Raw genomic sequence first — 13875 nt, forward strand, 5'->3', positions numbered from 1 at the left:
AGTGGCCTAAAGGAACAAGGCAGACAGAAGAATCGTCACCTGACAACATAAAGCACAAAGAGAGTCTCTTGCCATTTACATGTGGAACACCCAGCACACAGAGACCAGAGTGAAACTGCAAATTGTAAGACATACAATTACAATGACTGCTTTAGTCAAGTCCCAAATAAATTAAATCCTGAGAATCCATATTTAACACCCAGTAAAACTAAAAATCACAACCTTGGAAAAAAAAGAACTCACATTGCAGGACCAGGCATTTGTGTGAGCAAGAATAATAAAACAATTAGCAGATGTGGCCTTGAAAAGAATTTTAAGATTGATGGCACAGAACATAGTTTTGGACTAATTTTTGTCTCAGAAGAATTTGCACAGTTTCTGCAATAAAAACATTGGTTACTAATCCTTATTGTCTGAAACACTTTGAAGCACTTCATCCAAGAATACACTATTCTTGGATAAATTTGAAGAAAGTTCCACACTTTTGCCCTTAGGCTAGCTACTTTCTCAAGTTTAGAACTGTCAAAATCTAGTGAAAGATGACTAGGAAACATAATCAGTGTCAGCTGAGTCACAGAAAACATGCATGACAGGTTATCTTCACCACACTGGCTTCAGACTCAAACCTTTGAAGTCAATATTTTGGAGGTGTATCTCAGTCCTAGAGGAAAACATTCTACCTATCTACAGAGCAAGAGAGAATGAGGCTAAATCAGAAATTCCCAAACCCCAGCTGAAAAGCTGGATATAACTCTTGAAATTTAAGTTATGGGTTCCCAAAGACATATTTATGCATAGAGATTGAAGCTTGTATATGAAACGATTAATAATTATACAACCCTCACTAACTCCTAAGAGAAACTGTGAAATGTTACATAGCTTGAGACACTGTTTCAGGCTACCAAAGAGAGGTGTGAATATTTCCCAAAGCCTAAGGTTGCCACTTCAAAGAAGAGATTTTTAAATTTCTGCACTCTGCTCAGAACAGTTGGATCACTTATTGTAAGGGTGTATGCAAAGAGCTTATCAGGAAAGGGCAGAAGAGCAATAATTTACAAAGAAATCCTACCACCTTTCCTCTATCTACAGAGCAAATGGAGTAGTACCTTTACCACCTAAAATATTAAGTTGCTATGTAAGGGTCTGATCTTTCCAGCAACTCTTAAGATGACTGGAATAAGAACCTTTGCAGAACAAGAATTCTGGCTATTGCAGGTGCTATTTAAAATACATTGTAGACTCTTCTACACAGCAAATCAGATCTGGTTAAATTACAACACAGTCGTAAATCTGAGTTTCTTCCAAGCATGGTGTCCAAGAAATAAGGAATCTGAGCTACTGGTCTCCCTTTATCACTGTTTTTGTTGGGAAAAAAACTTTTCCTAGGCACAGAAAGAATCACAGACTCTAGGACCTCCTCTCTACACGTGGCTGCAATTTGGGAAAGGCTGTGCTGGACTGCCTCAACAGTTGTCTTGCAGCAATCTGCAGACAGAAGCTCTTTCCTTTCCTGCACTGATGTGAAAAATTCTTTAATTTGCTCAAAAAGCATCCTAGTATAGGTAGGTTTATAATGGTGGCTTCTAGCCAGCAACTGGTTGTTAGAACATTTCTAAAAGGAGACCCAGTGGGTCTAAAGCTGCCCTTCTAACTGGCGTTGGGTGTAATGACAGGTTCCTTTGGAGCCTAGCATTTCCCTTCATAGGAGTTTTATTATTCTTCTGTTTATGTAATATTTCAACAAACATTCTACATTGCCCCCAAGAAATCTTCATGAACTTACCTGGGACTTCTGAGAGAGAAACAAAGAAAAGATTAAAACATCTGTTTAGTAAAATATCCTTTGGAGGAATATTTGGGGCTCATGACATGAGACAATCTTTCAATCTTTCGTAATGCGGGCAGAAAAAATAAAAAGACACTTAGGAAAAATTGAGAATCACCACAGAATTTAGGCCAAACTTTTACAAAGCGGTAAAAGGGTATCAGTATCTCTCCAAATCACTTGCCCTTCCTCCGTTTCCATTCAATCATAGAACAATACCATCACTTAGGTTAAAAAAGACCTTTATGTCCTACCACCAAAGCAACACTACCAAGTCCACCAAACCCTGTCCCTAAATACCACATCTACACAGCTTTTAAATGAAGCCAGGGAGGGTGGCTCCACAACTTCCTGGGCAGTCTATTCCAATGCTCGTCAACCCTTTCTGTGAAGGAATTTTCTGCTCCCCTTCTCTGGACATGTTCCACCCCCTCGGTGTCTTTATTGCAGTGAGGGGCCCAGAAATGAACATGGGACTTGAGGTGTGACCTCACCAGTGCTGAGAACAGAGGGACAGTCCCTGTCCTCCTCCTCCTGCTGGCCACACTATTGCCCATTAGGTCCGGATGTCACTGGCCTTCTTGGCCACCTGGGCACACCCTGGCTCATGTTCAGCTGCTGTGACCAGCACGCAGAGATCCCTTCCCACTGGGCAGTTTTCCAACCCTTCTGCCCCAAACTGTAGTGCTGCATACAGTTGTTGTGACCCAAGTGCAGGACCTGGAACTTTGCCTTCTTGTAACTCACAGAACTGGCCTTGGCTCATTGTTTCAGCCTGTCCAGATCCTTCCTGTCCAGAGCTTTCCTGCCCTCCAACTGATCAACACTCCCACTCACCTTGCTGTTGACCAAGCATGCACCTGATCCCCTTGTCCAAACCATTCATAAAGATATTAAATCAAACTGCCCCAAATATCAGGCCCTGGGAGACACCACTCGTGACTGGCTGCCAAATTTATTTAGCTCCATTCACCACAACTTTCTGGGACAGGCCATCCAGTCAGTTTTTATGCACAGAATACATCTATGCCATGGGAAGCCAGTTTCTGTGAGAATGCTGTGAGAAACCACATCAAAAGCTTTACTAAAGTTTAGGCAGACAACATGCACAACATTTCCCTCATCCACTAAGAGTCACCTTTGTCTCAGAAGGAGATCAGATGGGTCAAGCAGGACCTGCCTTTCACAAACCCATGCTGCCAGGGCCCAATCCCCTGGTTGTCCTGCACATGCTACATGACAGCACTAAAGGTGATGTGTTCCATGACCTTCCCTGGCCCAAGGTCAGACCAACAGGCCTGTAATTCCCTAGATGCTCCTTCTGGCCCTTCCTGAAAACGGGCATCATATTTATTAATCTCTAGTCCACTGGGACCTCCCTACTCAGAATCTGCTGACAGATTCAGGCAGGCACTGCCCCTGGCTGGCTCCCTCCCTCACCAGCTGGGTCAGGAAATCATCTTCCACACACTCCAGGAACTTCCTGGGCTGTTTCCTCTCCCAAATGCTGTATTTCCAGCAGACCTCTGTCGCCCTGCAAATTAAGCCTTCTAATCTTGTTTTCATAGTTTCTAGCCACTTTCCCAGGAAAGTAACTATAAACATAGATGTTTATACATTCTTTCAAAGAAACATCTTTTGATGGATGTTTCTCACGACCAGTGTGATTGGGAAGGTGGTAACCTGACTATCCAATCCCTGGTCATTGTTGAGAATCTATAAATACTAGAGTCACAAAAATAAAACCCTTCTTTTTCCCTGTCATACACTGAACCATGTCCATGTGAATCATTCCGTGTCCTACAGTGACAGACCTCTGCTACGTAAGTTCAACTTACCTCTCTGGTAAATTCAAGCCCACCACAAGAAAAAAGGCTAGCAACTGTGAGACTTCCCAGCTTACAGAATATTTCTTCTGCCTCCTCATTCCTCGAGTGGCCTACAACAGATTCTCACCATGGTATCTGGTTTGTTGGCTTTCCCTCTGACTCTTACCTTTAAACACTCGATTCTGGTGTCACCATCATCTTTGCTAATGGAACTGCAGCCTATGACACAGGCTGGAGAACCAGCTTGTGCTTGGACACTTCCTCTCTCTGCAGCACTTAGGATCCAAAGTCCTCTCCCACCCCAGCTCGACACCTGGGGCTATAACACTGTCTCATCTACTCTTTCTTTGTGCACGACTGCCTGGGAGATGAGTAAATGTAGACGCTGACCAAGCTATTGCCAGGATTAAAATCTGTGGAGAAGCAGGTGGTCAGCTGGAATTGAAAAGACACACGGGACAACCTACAAAATCATGCATTTGGGAGTTGTGCTATGTACGTTATGAGGGCAGTAGTACAGGAATTCTGTTGCCATGTGTAAGTTAGAGCTTTTCACATCTCTAATCAAATGAACATTCTTGCCTAGCTCTATGGAGACTGATTTACTCCAAAGTTTTATTTTCATTAATTATTCTTCTCCATATTTCCATTTTTTTTGCCTGTATTTTCTTTCAATCTTACATCTGCATCTGCTCCATGTTCTTTTTTTTACAAGCAGTCTTTATGCTTGGCTTTATTGCCCCACTAAAAAAGCAAGGGATCTTCACTGAAATTATGACAGAAATTATAAGCAAAGAGACAATCCCCCCTCATTGTCTCAATTCAGGCTTTGCTGTCTTTGACCATGCAGTCCTCTATGCCCAAGTTCTGTTTCTCCACATTTCTTTTCCTGTTGTGATGTGATATTACACCATATAGTCAGGCAAATATTGCTATTAATGGGACAGCTGCACACAGTACAACAGCATAGCATTACTTCCTATACATTTATGTTACTTATGGTTGTCAAGGTATATGTTTACATGAAACCCAAGGTTCAGTGGAGAGAAAAGGCTTGGTTAAGAGGTCTGAACAATACCTGAAGAGGAGGAAAAAAATTATATTCCTTAATGAAGAAAGGTTGTGAATAACTAAATTAAGAAAAAAGGTGAATGCTTCTGGCTTGCTGAAAAGACATCAGTGTATCCACAGAAGGGAATGGAAACAAATGCATGAAGAAGTAAGCACTAGAACCCAGCCCTTGACACAGAGCTGAAGATAATAGGTCCTGCCCCGGAGCTGGGTACTGGGAAAAGGAGGCCTTGTGGATTTCAGCAGGGGATAAGTACAGTAAATGTGCTCTTTCCTGGCTACCTCCTAATGGAGTGGTGTATTTTGGCTTCTCTAAATAAATACTCCCATTTGCTTAGGCTGACTTTGCTTGAGATGATTTTGATAGAGCTGATGAAACGCATCAAAGCTACACTTTTGCAGGGTTGTAAACCTTTAAATCAGGATGCTGGAATGCCTCTGCACTTATCAGCACTGTAATATGTATGCTGAGGGCAAGAGAAGAACAACAGGGTATGTCTCTGACTCTGAACAGCTGGCAACACTGGAACCTGGGAGAATTAAATAGTTTTAGTGGTGTGCTAGCCAGAAATTGCTCTGCTTTGTGACAGGGTAGTGGGGAACTTTTTTGTAATAATTTCCTTACAGTTACTCTGGAAGTCTCCCTTCTCAGAACGACTATGAAGCGCATTTTCAAGAAGCTGTGGGAAATGGGACTAGGTAGGGAAAACTATTTTAGTTGCTTAGAATCCAGACCCCTTTATCAACTCATTAAAAGGACCAAACAGCAACTTATTTCTATTCTATGTGTAACTCTGCTCCCTTCATTTTCCTCCCCGGTTCAAGAATGATTCCCAGCTTCCTTCACTCTCAGGGGTTACATGGAACAGTTACACTGAAAGTAATAATTCAGTTTTATTAATAAAAGAAATAATAAAACCCAAGTTCTTCAAAGAGGTATTGAATGGTACATAACTACAGCATGCTCATAATTCTTTATCATCTACTGCATTGTCAGGCTCTCACCTGCCCCATATAATCAGACCAATAAAACAAACTACATATATCATTGGTGTTGTCAGTTATTCTACACAGAACATCATTAAGAAAAGAGCTCACAAAGAGAATAATTATATTCAAACACCAAAATCTGAAAGAGTGAAAACATTTTAACAAACCTCAGCTGGCCCTTTCACACCCGCTGTATTGCTTGCCTCATCGTTCTCCCTCCCCACTCAAATAAGGACAGTAAAAAAATCATTAAAATACCTTTGAACTTGTGAAAGACGGCCCATAGCTCAGCAATGTCAGTGGCAAATGTAATGTCTGTGTCGAGGACAATGACTCGCTCAAGATTGGAAGGTAGAGTCTTAGTCAGAACCAACTTCATCAGCCCGTAAATCCCAGAGTAGTGTTTGTTGGGGATCCAAGACACTTCAGACTTGACAGGAAATGGGAAGGCGGAAAGAGGAAGAAAAAATAATCTTCATTAGAAAGAGAAAATTTTCCTGACACTAGTTTTTTGTCATAGTAGAAGATCTCTGAGGTGGAAAGTCATCTAAGAGCCTGTTTTTAAATTTGCTTCAGAAGCTCCGAAATACACTAAAGTTTCTGAAAGCTTGGGAAAAAAAAGTTCTTTGAGACAACCTCTTCACACAACATAACTATAATTAGTTGAGCCTTTCTGGTCTGGTAGAATTCATTCTGAGACTTCCATGTGTTCTGATAAAACTGAAATACACTTTCAGTCTAAAACTTCAGGTGTATTGTACATTACTTTCATTTTCAACCAAAAAAAAAGTTGTCATTCTCAAAATATTATCTGATGCAGAAGTAACAAGCATAATATTTTCCTTATATTTTTTATAGATCTGGTGGTCAGAATTTCAAAAGGCCAGTCATTTGAAATAACGGGCCAGAAAATTGCAAATAAATTGTTTCTTACAAACTCAAAATATTCCTTAAGCCTTAAATCTTTAACTTAAAACTACTGAGGTCCTACAGACATGCGCAAAAGTAGAGAAAGAGACAGAAAATTGTCAGCCACATTTTTTGGTTTTATGTATTGAGTGTGGCAAACTCAAACATTTTCATTTCTTCAGTAACAGCTAAGAAAACATTTGTACATCTTCTAAAATAAAAGTTGGGAGTCTAAATTCTGTAACGCATTGTACTACTGGCACCAGGATGTTCCATGAGCTGTATTTAGTTTTCTTTCTGTGAGACTCAAGTTCTCAAATATCAAAAGTTTCTGCTTAAAGTGGGATATTAGAAGTTTTTGAGAAGTTCCTATTTCCCTGTCTGAAACTCCTCTTGTTTGTTTTAAGGGGCATGCACAATTCCCAGATTTTAAGTTTTCCCTTGAGTTGTGCTCTCAATAACTTCAATTACTTTTTTGTCGACAAAAAACTTCCATGAGACAGATTTCAGGATTTTTCTTGGCATGCTACACTTTGGAGAAAGTAGGCAGAAACTCAGTGTATTCATAAAACTGAGGAGATTTGTTCTGTTGTTTAACTATCTTTTAGCTATTCATTGTCATTGTAAATTTTATTATATGAAACAGCATTTGCATAAAAAAAAATAAAAATCCCCCAAAATCCTTAGAGAAAACTTTCTGTAAGAGAATGAGTTCCTACATTTGGAAGTTGGAAGCATGGTTGAAGAAAGGCTAATAATTGGTGCTTAGAGCACATTTCTTTTTGAATATAAAGTAACAAGGCCTCTGATGATGGAAGCTAACCTCCTCTATTCCCTTTAAAATGGCACACAACTTTTCTCTGTATTCTCAGGATTCCTGTACCAGGGCAGAGCACTCTCCCACTACAAAGTTCATTAAAAAGACAAAGGGAAGTAGAGCAAACCTTTAAGGAGAAAGACAAGAATTTCAGGAGAAAGGCAGAAAAAGCTGATTCTCATAAAATAAAAACAAAGTGCAAACTGAAGTGCAAAGTTTTAGTTGGTTTATTGAAAGCTTAATGCTCCCCAGAAATTTCTTCTGTGTGTAGCAGAGATAACTTCAAATTCACACACTCACAACTCTACTCATTTGTGATCCCTGCTTTCCCTCATGGTGGCTTTAGGAATGGACCATCACATCATGGTGTACCTACTTTATTCAAAGCAGCACCTACTTTGCATCTGCAAACCATATTGCTCTGAATCTGCCACTTGAAATCCTTCTGCCAGACCAGTCATACATGACATATTAAAAGTGTTAGACATTTTACAGCGTTGAGCTTGCTTTTAGCCATTTTTATGTTATTAATTTTGGATGGCATGTCCTTCATTTTATTAGCTGAAATATTTCTTACAAAAAACACCTAGTTTGCTTATGCAAATAAGTTTAATAAGGCAGGGGTCCATATGCTGCATAAATAACCTGACACAAGCAGGGAAAGTAAAAGGTGGCTGGAAAAGTAAATCACCTTCAAAGCACAGTTACTTTCACTGCTCTCAGGATTCCCAATTTCTAAAACCACTGCCATGTATCACTGCAGGGAAGAAACCCTTGTCTGGCAATTCCTTCTTATTTGGGACACAGAAGACAAAAGCCTGCCACCCTGATGTCTGAAGGCATCACTTTTAAAAATGAAAGGGGGAGCCTCTGTTCCAAATGGTCCATCACAGCTGGCTAGCACGTGTTGGATTTGAGCATATGTTGAAGCCTGGACTCTCAATCAGTTCAATTTATCCACAGTTTCCTCTCCTGTGATGCAGAGTTGACTAAGACACAGAGATCCTAATTAGCCCCCAGCACAATTTCTTCATGGCTTTGCTATTCATGAATAATGTAACAGTTCCAAATTCATGGTAAGGAAAACTCCTTATGCTACACAAGAGCGCTGTGGAGGCTCACTCTCTGGGTACTGCATAGTCTTAGGAGAACTAATACACAGACACAGCACTGCAGTGTGTGCTTAGTCCTTGTCCTGGTTCTGGCCAGGGCCTGGAGGTTATTCTGTATCACCTCCAGTCATTACTGGGAGCAGGGGGAAGAAGGGATTCTCCTCCTTCTGAGAAGAAGGGTATGGGCTCTGGTCAAAAAAACATTTTTTCTAAATACTTTCTGTAAGTTTTAATACAGTTTTGTTTCTAGGATAGTTAAAATGGCCAATATAGGGCATGTTTGTGAATCAGCTGCTAACAAGCTAGATCAGAGTTGCCTTCAGAGAACAAATATTCCTAGAAGATACATCAGCAACATTAAAAACTAGAGTTAGTAAAAGAGAGTGAAACAAAACAGTGTGACATACTTTGCCATTTGTATAATTTCCAGTTCAGCAGAAACAGCACACCTTGCATCTCTAGCTCTCAAGATCTGTGTTTTTGTTCATGAGAGAAGAGTAAAGGAAAGCATTTAGCTGGTGCTGACATTGATTCTTTTAAGTGAAATAGCATCTACTCACTAAAGGTCTTTCATCAGAACCATCTTTATTACTTTTGTAACTGAAGACTGAAAACTAAATTACCTAAATTATTTGAATATAAAAATCACAAGCCCATGAATCTGCATGCAGCATATAACTGATAAATGACATATCACCTGGTAAATGCCAGATATGGGAGCAACAGTCTCCAGGTTCACCAGCAAGTTGTCTTCCCCAACTGCACTGAATCTCTGGGAAAAGCTGACTAAACCACAGTTGCTGTAAACAGCCTGACTCAGCTTTCTCACAGTTGCTACCACTGTGTAAATGCTCATTACAGTTAGCTAAAGTGTCATTTTTAACAGAGAAATCTGACACAGACATAGAGCTTAAAATCAAGTTTCCCTGTTTCCCTGACTGAGAGAGGGGGAAATGGTGACTCGTTCTCTGTTTGTGAATGAATTGTATATGACTACATTCCCAAGTATTTAGGAATTTTTATTTTTAAAAACACTTGAGTCTGGTTGCCCACACATTACAGTCTTAAACCACAACTCTTGTACCAAGTCATCACAAATATATCCAGCCAGACATTGACTCTTATACTGTACTTCTTTAGGGAACTACATGATTTTTTTAATATGCTCTTTTTCCCCACAAACAGATGATGGGGAAACTTGTCCAGGCTTCCCAGGTGAATACTAACTGTTCCACCTGAGCCTCTTTGAAAGGGATGGAGTCTTGGACTTGTAGACTTAGCATAAAACAAGTTTGGAAAACAGTACCAGAATGAACAAATGACAGTGAGCAATACAGAAGGACAAAAAAATTCAGAGTGCCTGTGCTGTGTCAGATTAATCATTCACTGAGCTCAGCAGCTGGCATCATAGAGTGGATGGCTACAGGTGCCTACTGAAGAATATAAACCCAGGGGAATTCTACACCAATACTGCCTCCCTACAGATTCCCATCCTGCAGCATGTTGCACCAAATTTTGCAGCTACTGATGATATTTTTGCTAATTAATAACTTTTGGTGGATTTTTCATCTGTGAATTAGGTCAAATTAGGATAGTTTCATATTTGGTAAAAGTCCAATTCATTATATTCCATTATTATTACACTTCAATTTAAACCTCATGCTCTTAAAGGTTATCATTCTTGCATACCGTATTTGTTTGCAAATATGACTTTGCTGCACTCACCCTTCTCTTTTTCACATTACTAAAATCATGATAAACAGAGCAGTGAGATGAAGCACAAGAAAAGAGATGATGTATTTGCTGTCTTACCTTAGTGCTTGTTTACATATACACAGAGTGAAGCATCAAAACAGTAGCAAGCACAAAAGCAGAGGAAAGCTAAACTAACATGGGACTGTGGGACTGTACATGTTTCTCTCATTGTTTACCATCTTCTCTAAACCACTAGAGGCTGACAGAAAGCCATTATTCTTGGATTGGAAAGATATATATATATAATAGTACTAGTAAAAAAAAGCTTTCAAAAATTTTAGCTAGCAACTGCATAAACTTAAGAGTGCATTTCCTTTCTATAAATAAAAAATTTCCCTCCTAAAAGCACTTCTCCCATGAACGACTTTGGATTACCTCCCTACCAGAAGAAAATTCTATCCTGACTTTTCCTGATGAATGGTTGCACTCCATACAGCATCACAAAACCACAGGATGAGCTTGGAAGGGATCTCTGGGAGTCATTTGGTCCCACCTCCCCCTGGCAAGCACAGCCACCCAGAGCCAGTGGCACAGGACCATGCCCAGATGGCTTTTGACTGTGTCCAACCATGGGGACTCCACAATGTCACTGGGCACCCTGTGCCAGTGCTTGGCTACCCTCACAGTAAAAGAATGTTTCCTGATGTTCAGAGGTCTCTTCCTGCATTTTAGTTTGTGCCCCCTGCCCCTTGTTGTGTCGCTGAGCACCTCTGAAAGAGCCTGGCTCTGTTTTATTTCACACTCTCCCTCCAAGTACTCATGTACAATGATAAGATCCCTCTCCAAGCCTTCTCTTCTCTGGCTGAACAGTCCCAGCTCTCTCACCTTTCCTTATAGGTGAGGTGGCTCAATCCCTTCATCACCTTGGTGGTCCTTGGCTGGATTCTCCATTATTTTCATGTCTCTCTTGTACTGAGATGCCCAGAACTCAGCCTGGACCCAGCCCTCCAGGTGTGGCCTCACCAGTGCTGAGCAGAGGGGAAGGGTCACATCCCTTGATCTGCTGTCAATGATTTGTCCAATGCAGTCATTGTTGCAAGGGCAAATTCCTGGCTCATGTTTCCCTGGACCCGGTGTCCACCAGGATCCCCAGATCCTTTTCTGCCAAGCTGCTTTCTAGCTGGGCAGCCTTCAGCATATCCTGGCACATGGGGTAGTTTCCATGTGCAAGATTTTGCACTTCTTGTTCAACTTCATGAGCTTCCTGCCAAGACCCCCCTCTCTGTTAAATAGTATTTTTTTCCATTTACTTAATGAAATTCCTCACTGGCCCACAGAATATGTAGCACCACAGAACCCTCTGAGCTACAAAAAAGTGCTCCTTGTTCAGTGTGGTAAGATGGAATTTTGGCTGATAAAGTGTTTTCCCTGGCAGCATGTCCTTAAACACTTTACCCTGGAAAAATGCAACCTTCAGTACTGTATTGATTTTGTCACTACATTCACTGCATCTTCCTAGGCATGCTTGGGAAAAAAAAAATAAAAAAAATAAATCAAAATAATCCAGAGCTATGACATAGTATCCCCTTCCCCACTCCAAATCAAAGATTCCCTTGGTGACTGCTGACTCCACAAAAGCACCACACAGGTCAGAGCCTTGCCTGTAGGTCAGGCTGGCTGGGGTGATGCACCAGGCTGAGAATCAGCAGCCCCAGAGGTGCCACTCGCATGCCTCCTCCCCCACCTCAGAGGTGGGCTCATAAATGGGATCAAACAGAACTTAGTTCCATCACCATCCATACTCAATGGCTGCAGAGTCCCTGTGCTGGGAAACAGCCTGCAGCAGATAGAAGAGCTAAGAAAACAGAAAAGGCAGAGAGAGAGATAAAAAATGCAGTCTCTAGAATTTCTAGATTTTGCCTCCCCAGAGCCTTCATGCCAAGATTTACCATTAAAATACCTAGCATCTAGAACAGACTGATAAAAATAAAGAAAAAAGTGAATCAGGTTTTGTAATAAAGGACTCAATGGAAACATGGATATCCAGAAGTATTTGGCACCTACTCGCTCTTAACCAACTTCAACATAGGCAGTATCTTCCTTGAAAACTGCATCAGTCAGATGATAAACTACAAAATCTTAAAAGAAGGCAAATAGAGCAAAACTTCCAGGCCACAGCAAAATCATGGAGTGTTTTAAATCTGCACAAATTGTAGCTGAATTGTATCTGACACTGATCTGAAAACCAGCGCAACTACGCGGTGAAAGAACTTCCAGCAGGAGGGATCTCTGTGAAGAAAAACCAGCCAAAGCCTTTTGTAGATGCTGGCTTCAGGCAGCCCTTACAAATGTCCCAGGCATGGGAAACAACTCTGAAAATCTGATGTGTGAATTAGATAACAATACAATTTGTTATTTCCTCAGATTGGATAAATAACTTTCTAGACTCAGCTGACAACTTGTTTTCACAGCTTTTTCATTACTTGCTTAGTGCTCTGTTTGCTACTATAAACACTAAAAGTAGCAAGATATTGTTTTTTTAAATCATGTGGCCTTCATTTCAGGCAAAGCTAACAGAACTGGAGCTTTCATGTCATTGCTAAACTGGAGGAAAATACTGCCACTATTTCAATGATGATCGTATTTTGTGATTTGCAGCATAAAGCATAAAAAGAGGGGATAAACAATTTTGATATGCTGGCACAGGACAGGAAGTTTTCTTGATGCAGAGTTTTCTCATCACAGTTTTTCACACAGGGAAAACTTCATCCTGCTGTGAATATATGCCATATCTCTTCCCACATTCCTGAAGTCACAATCGAGTCACAATTCCAGCAGCACTAGCACCACTGAGGATTAGTTCCAAGATAATCCTTCCCATTTTACATTGGCTATACCTGACAATATCTAAGCTCTTTGCAGGGACATGTGACTGATCCCCTTTCTCACTCTCTTGCTTCCAGGACAGCAGTATACCTTGTTGCAGAGACTGGGTTAACTGAATCATTAAGGAAGGAGACTCAATGCATTTAAATATAAGTAAACATTCATGCCTATCTTTAGCAAATTTCTTTTTTACAGATTATTTTTATTATTATTAATAATAATAACAAAACAACAACAACAACAATAATAATAATAATAGTAAAAGACACAACCTAGATTGAGAAATTCTTAAGTCATCAAAGATCCTGAGAGGAAGATTACTGTCACCACCAATAGTTTCCTCAGAAGGAATGCCAAAAGGAATCTCCTTGCATCTCACCTTCAGAAAATCACTGCCTTTGCTTAATCCTTGTCAGGCATCCAGCAAACATTAACAGAAGAGCCTTATTTAAACAAAAACAGACTCTTCTATTAATGTTTGCTGGGGAACTTGTAACTTCCACACTGAATTTTTTCCTGGGTGATTAACAGGTTTTGATTATACTGATATTCCCCCCATAACAAGCCCTTACTATTTATATGAATGGTTGTCAAGGAAACCAAAAATCCCACAAAGCTGGGTAACTTTTCTAGATTCAGAATTTCTGGCTTCTGAGTATTTTAAGAAATAATAATAACTTGCTCCAAGAAAGAATTGTAAAGAGAAAGGACTTTATACATCTTTGCTAAAATAATTTTTCT

General features: G+C 40.4%; 1 protein-coding gene across 2 annotated transcripts in view; it reads right to left on the reverse strand.

Annotated features, from left to right (window-relative positions):
• Nucleotides 1-13875, reverse strand: part of LOC131591946 (xylosyl- and glucuronyltransferase LARGE1) — a 270653-nt gene that overhangs the window by 98091 nt on the left and 158687 nt on the right. For both annotated transcript variants that reach the window (XM_058863082.1, XM_058863081.1), the window contains one exon: nucleotides 5974-6145. In XM_058863082.1, coding sequence (XP_058719065.1) covers nucleotides 5974-6145 — 172 coding nt within the window. The remainder of the gene's footprint in view (nucleotides 1-5973; nucleotides 6146-13875) is intronic.

Source organism: Poecile atricapillus, chromosome W (assembly GCF_030490865.1).
Source record: "Poecile atricapillus isolate bPoeAtr1 chromosome W, bPoeAtr1.hap1, whole genome shotgun sequence".
Lineage (NCBI taxonomy): Eukaryota > Metazoa > Chordata > Aves > Passeriformes > Paridae > Poecile > Poecile atricapillus.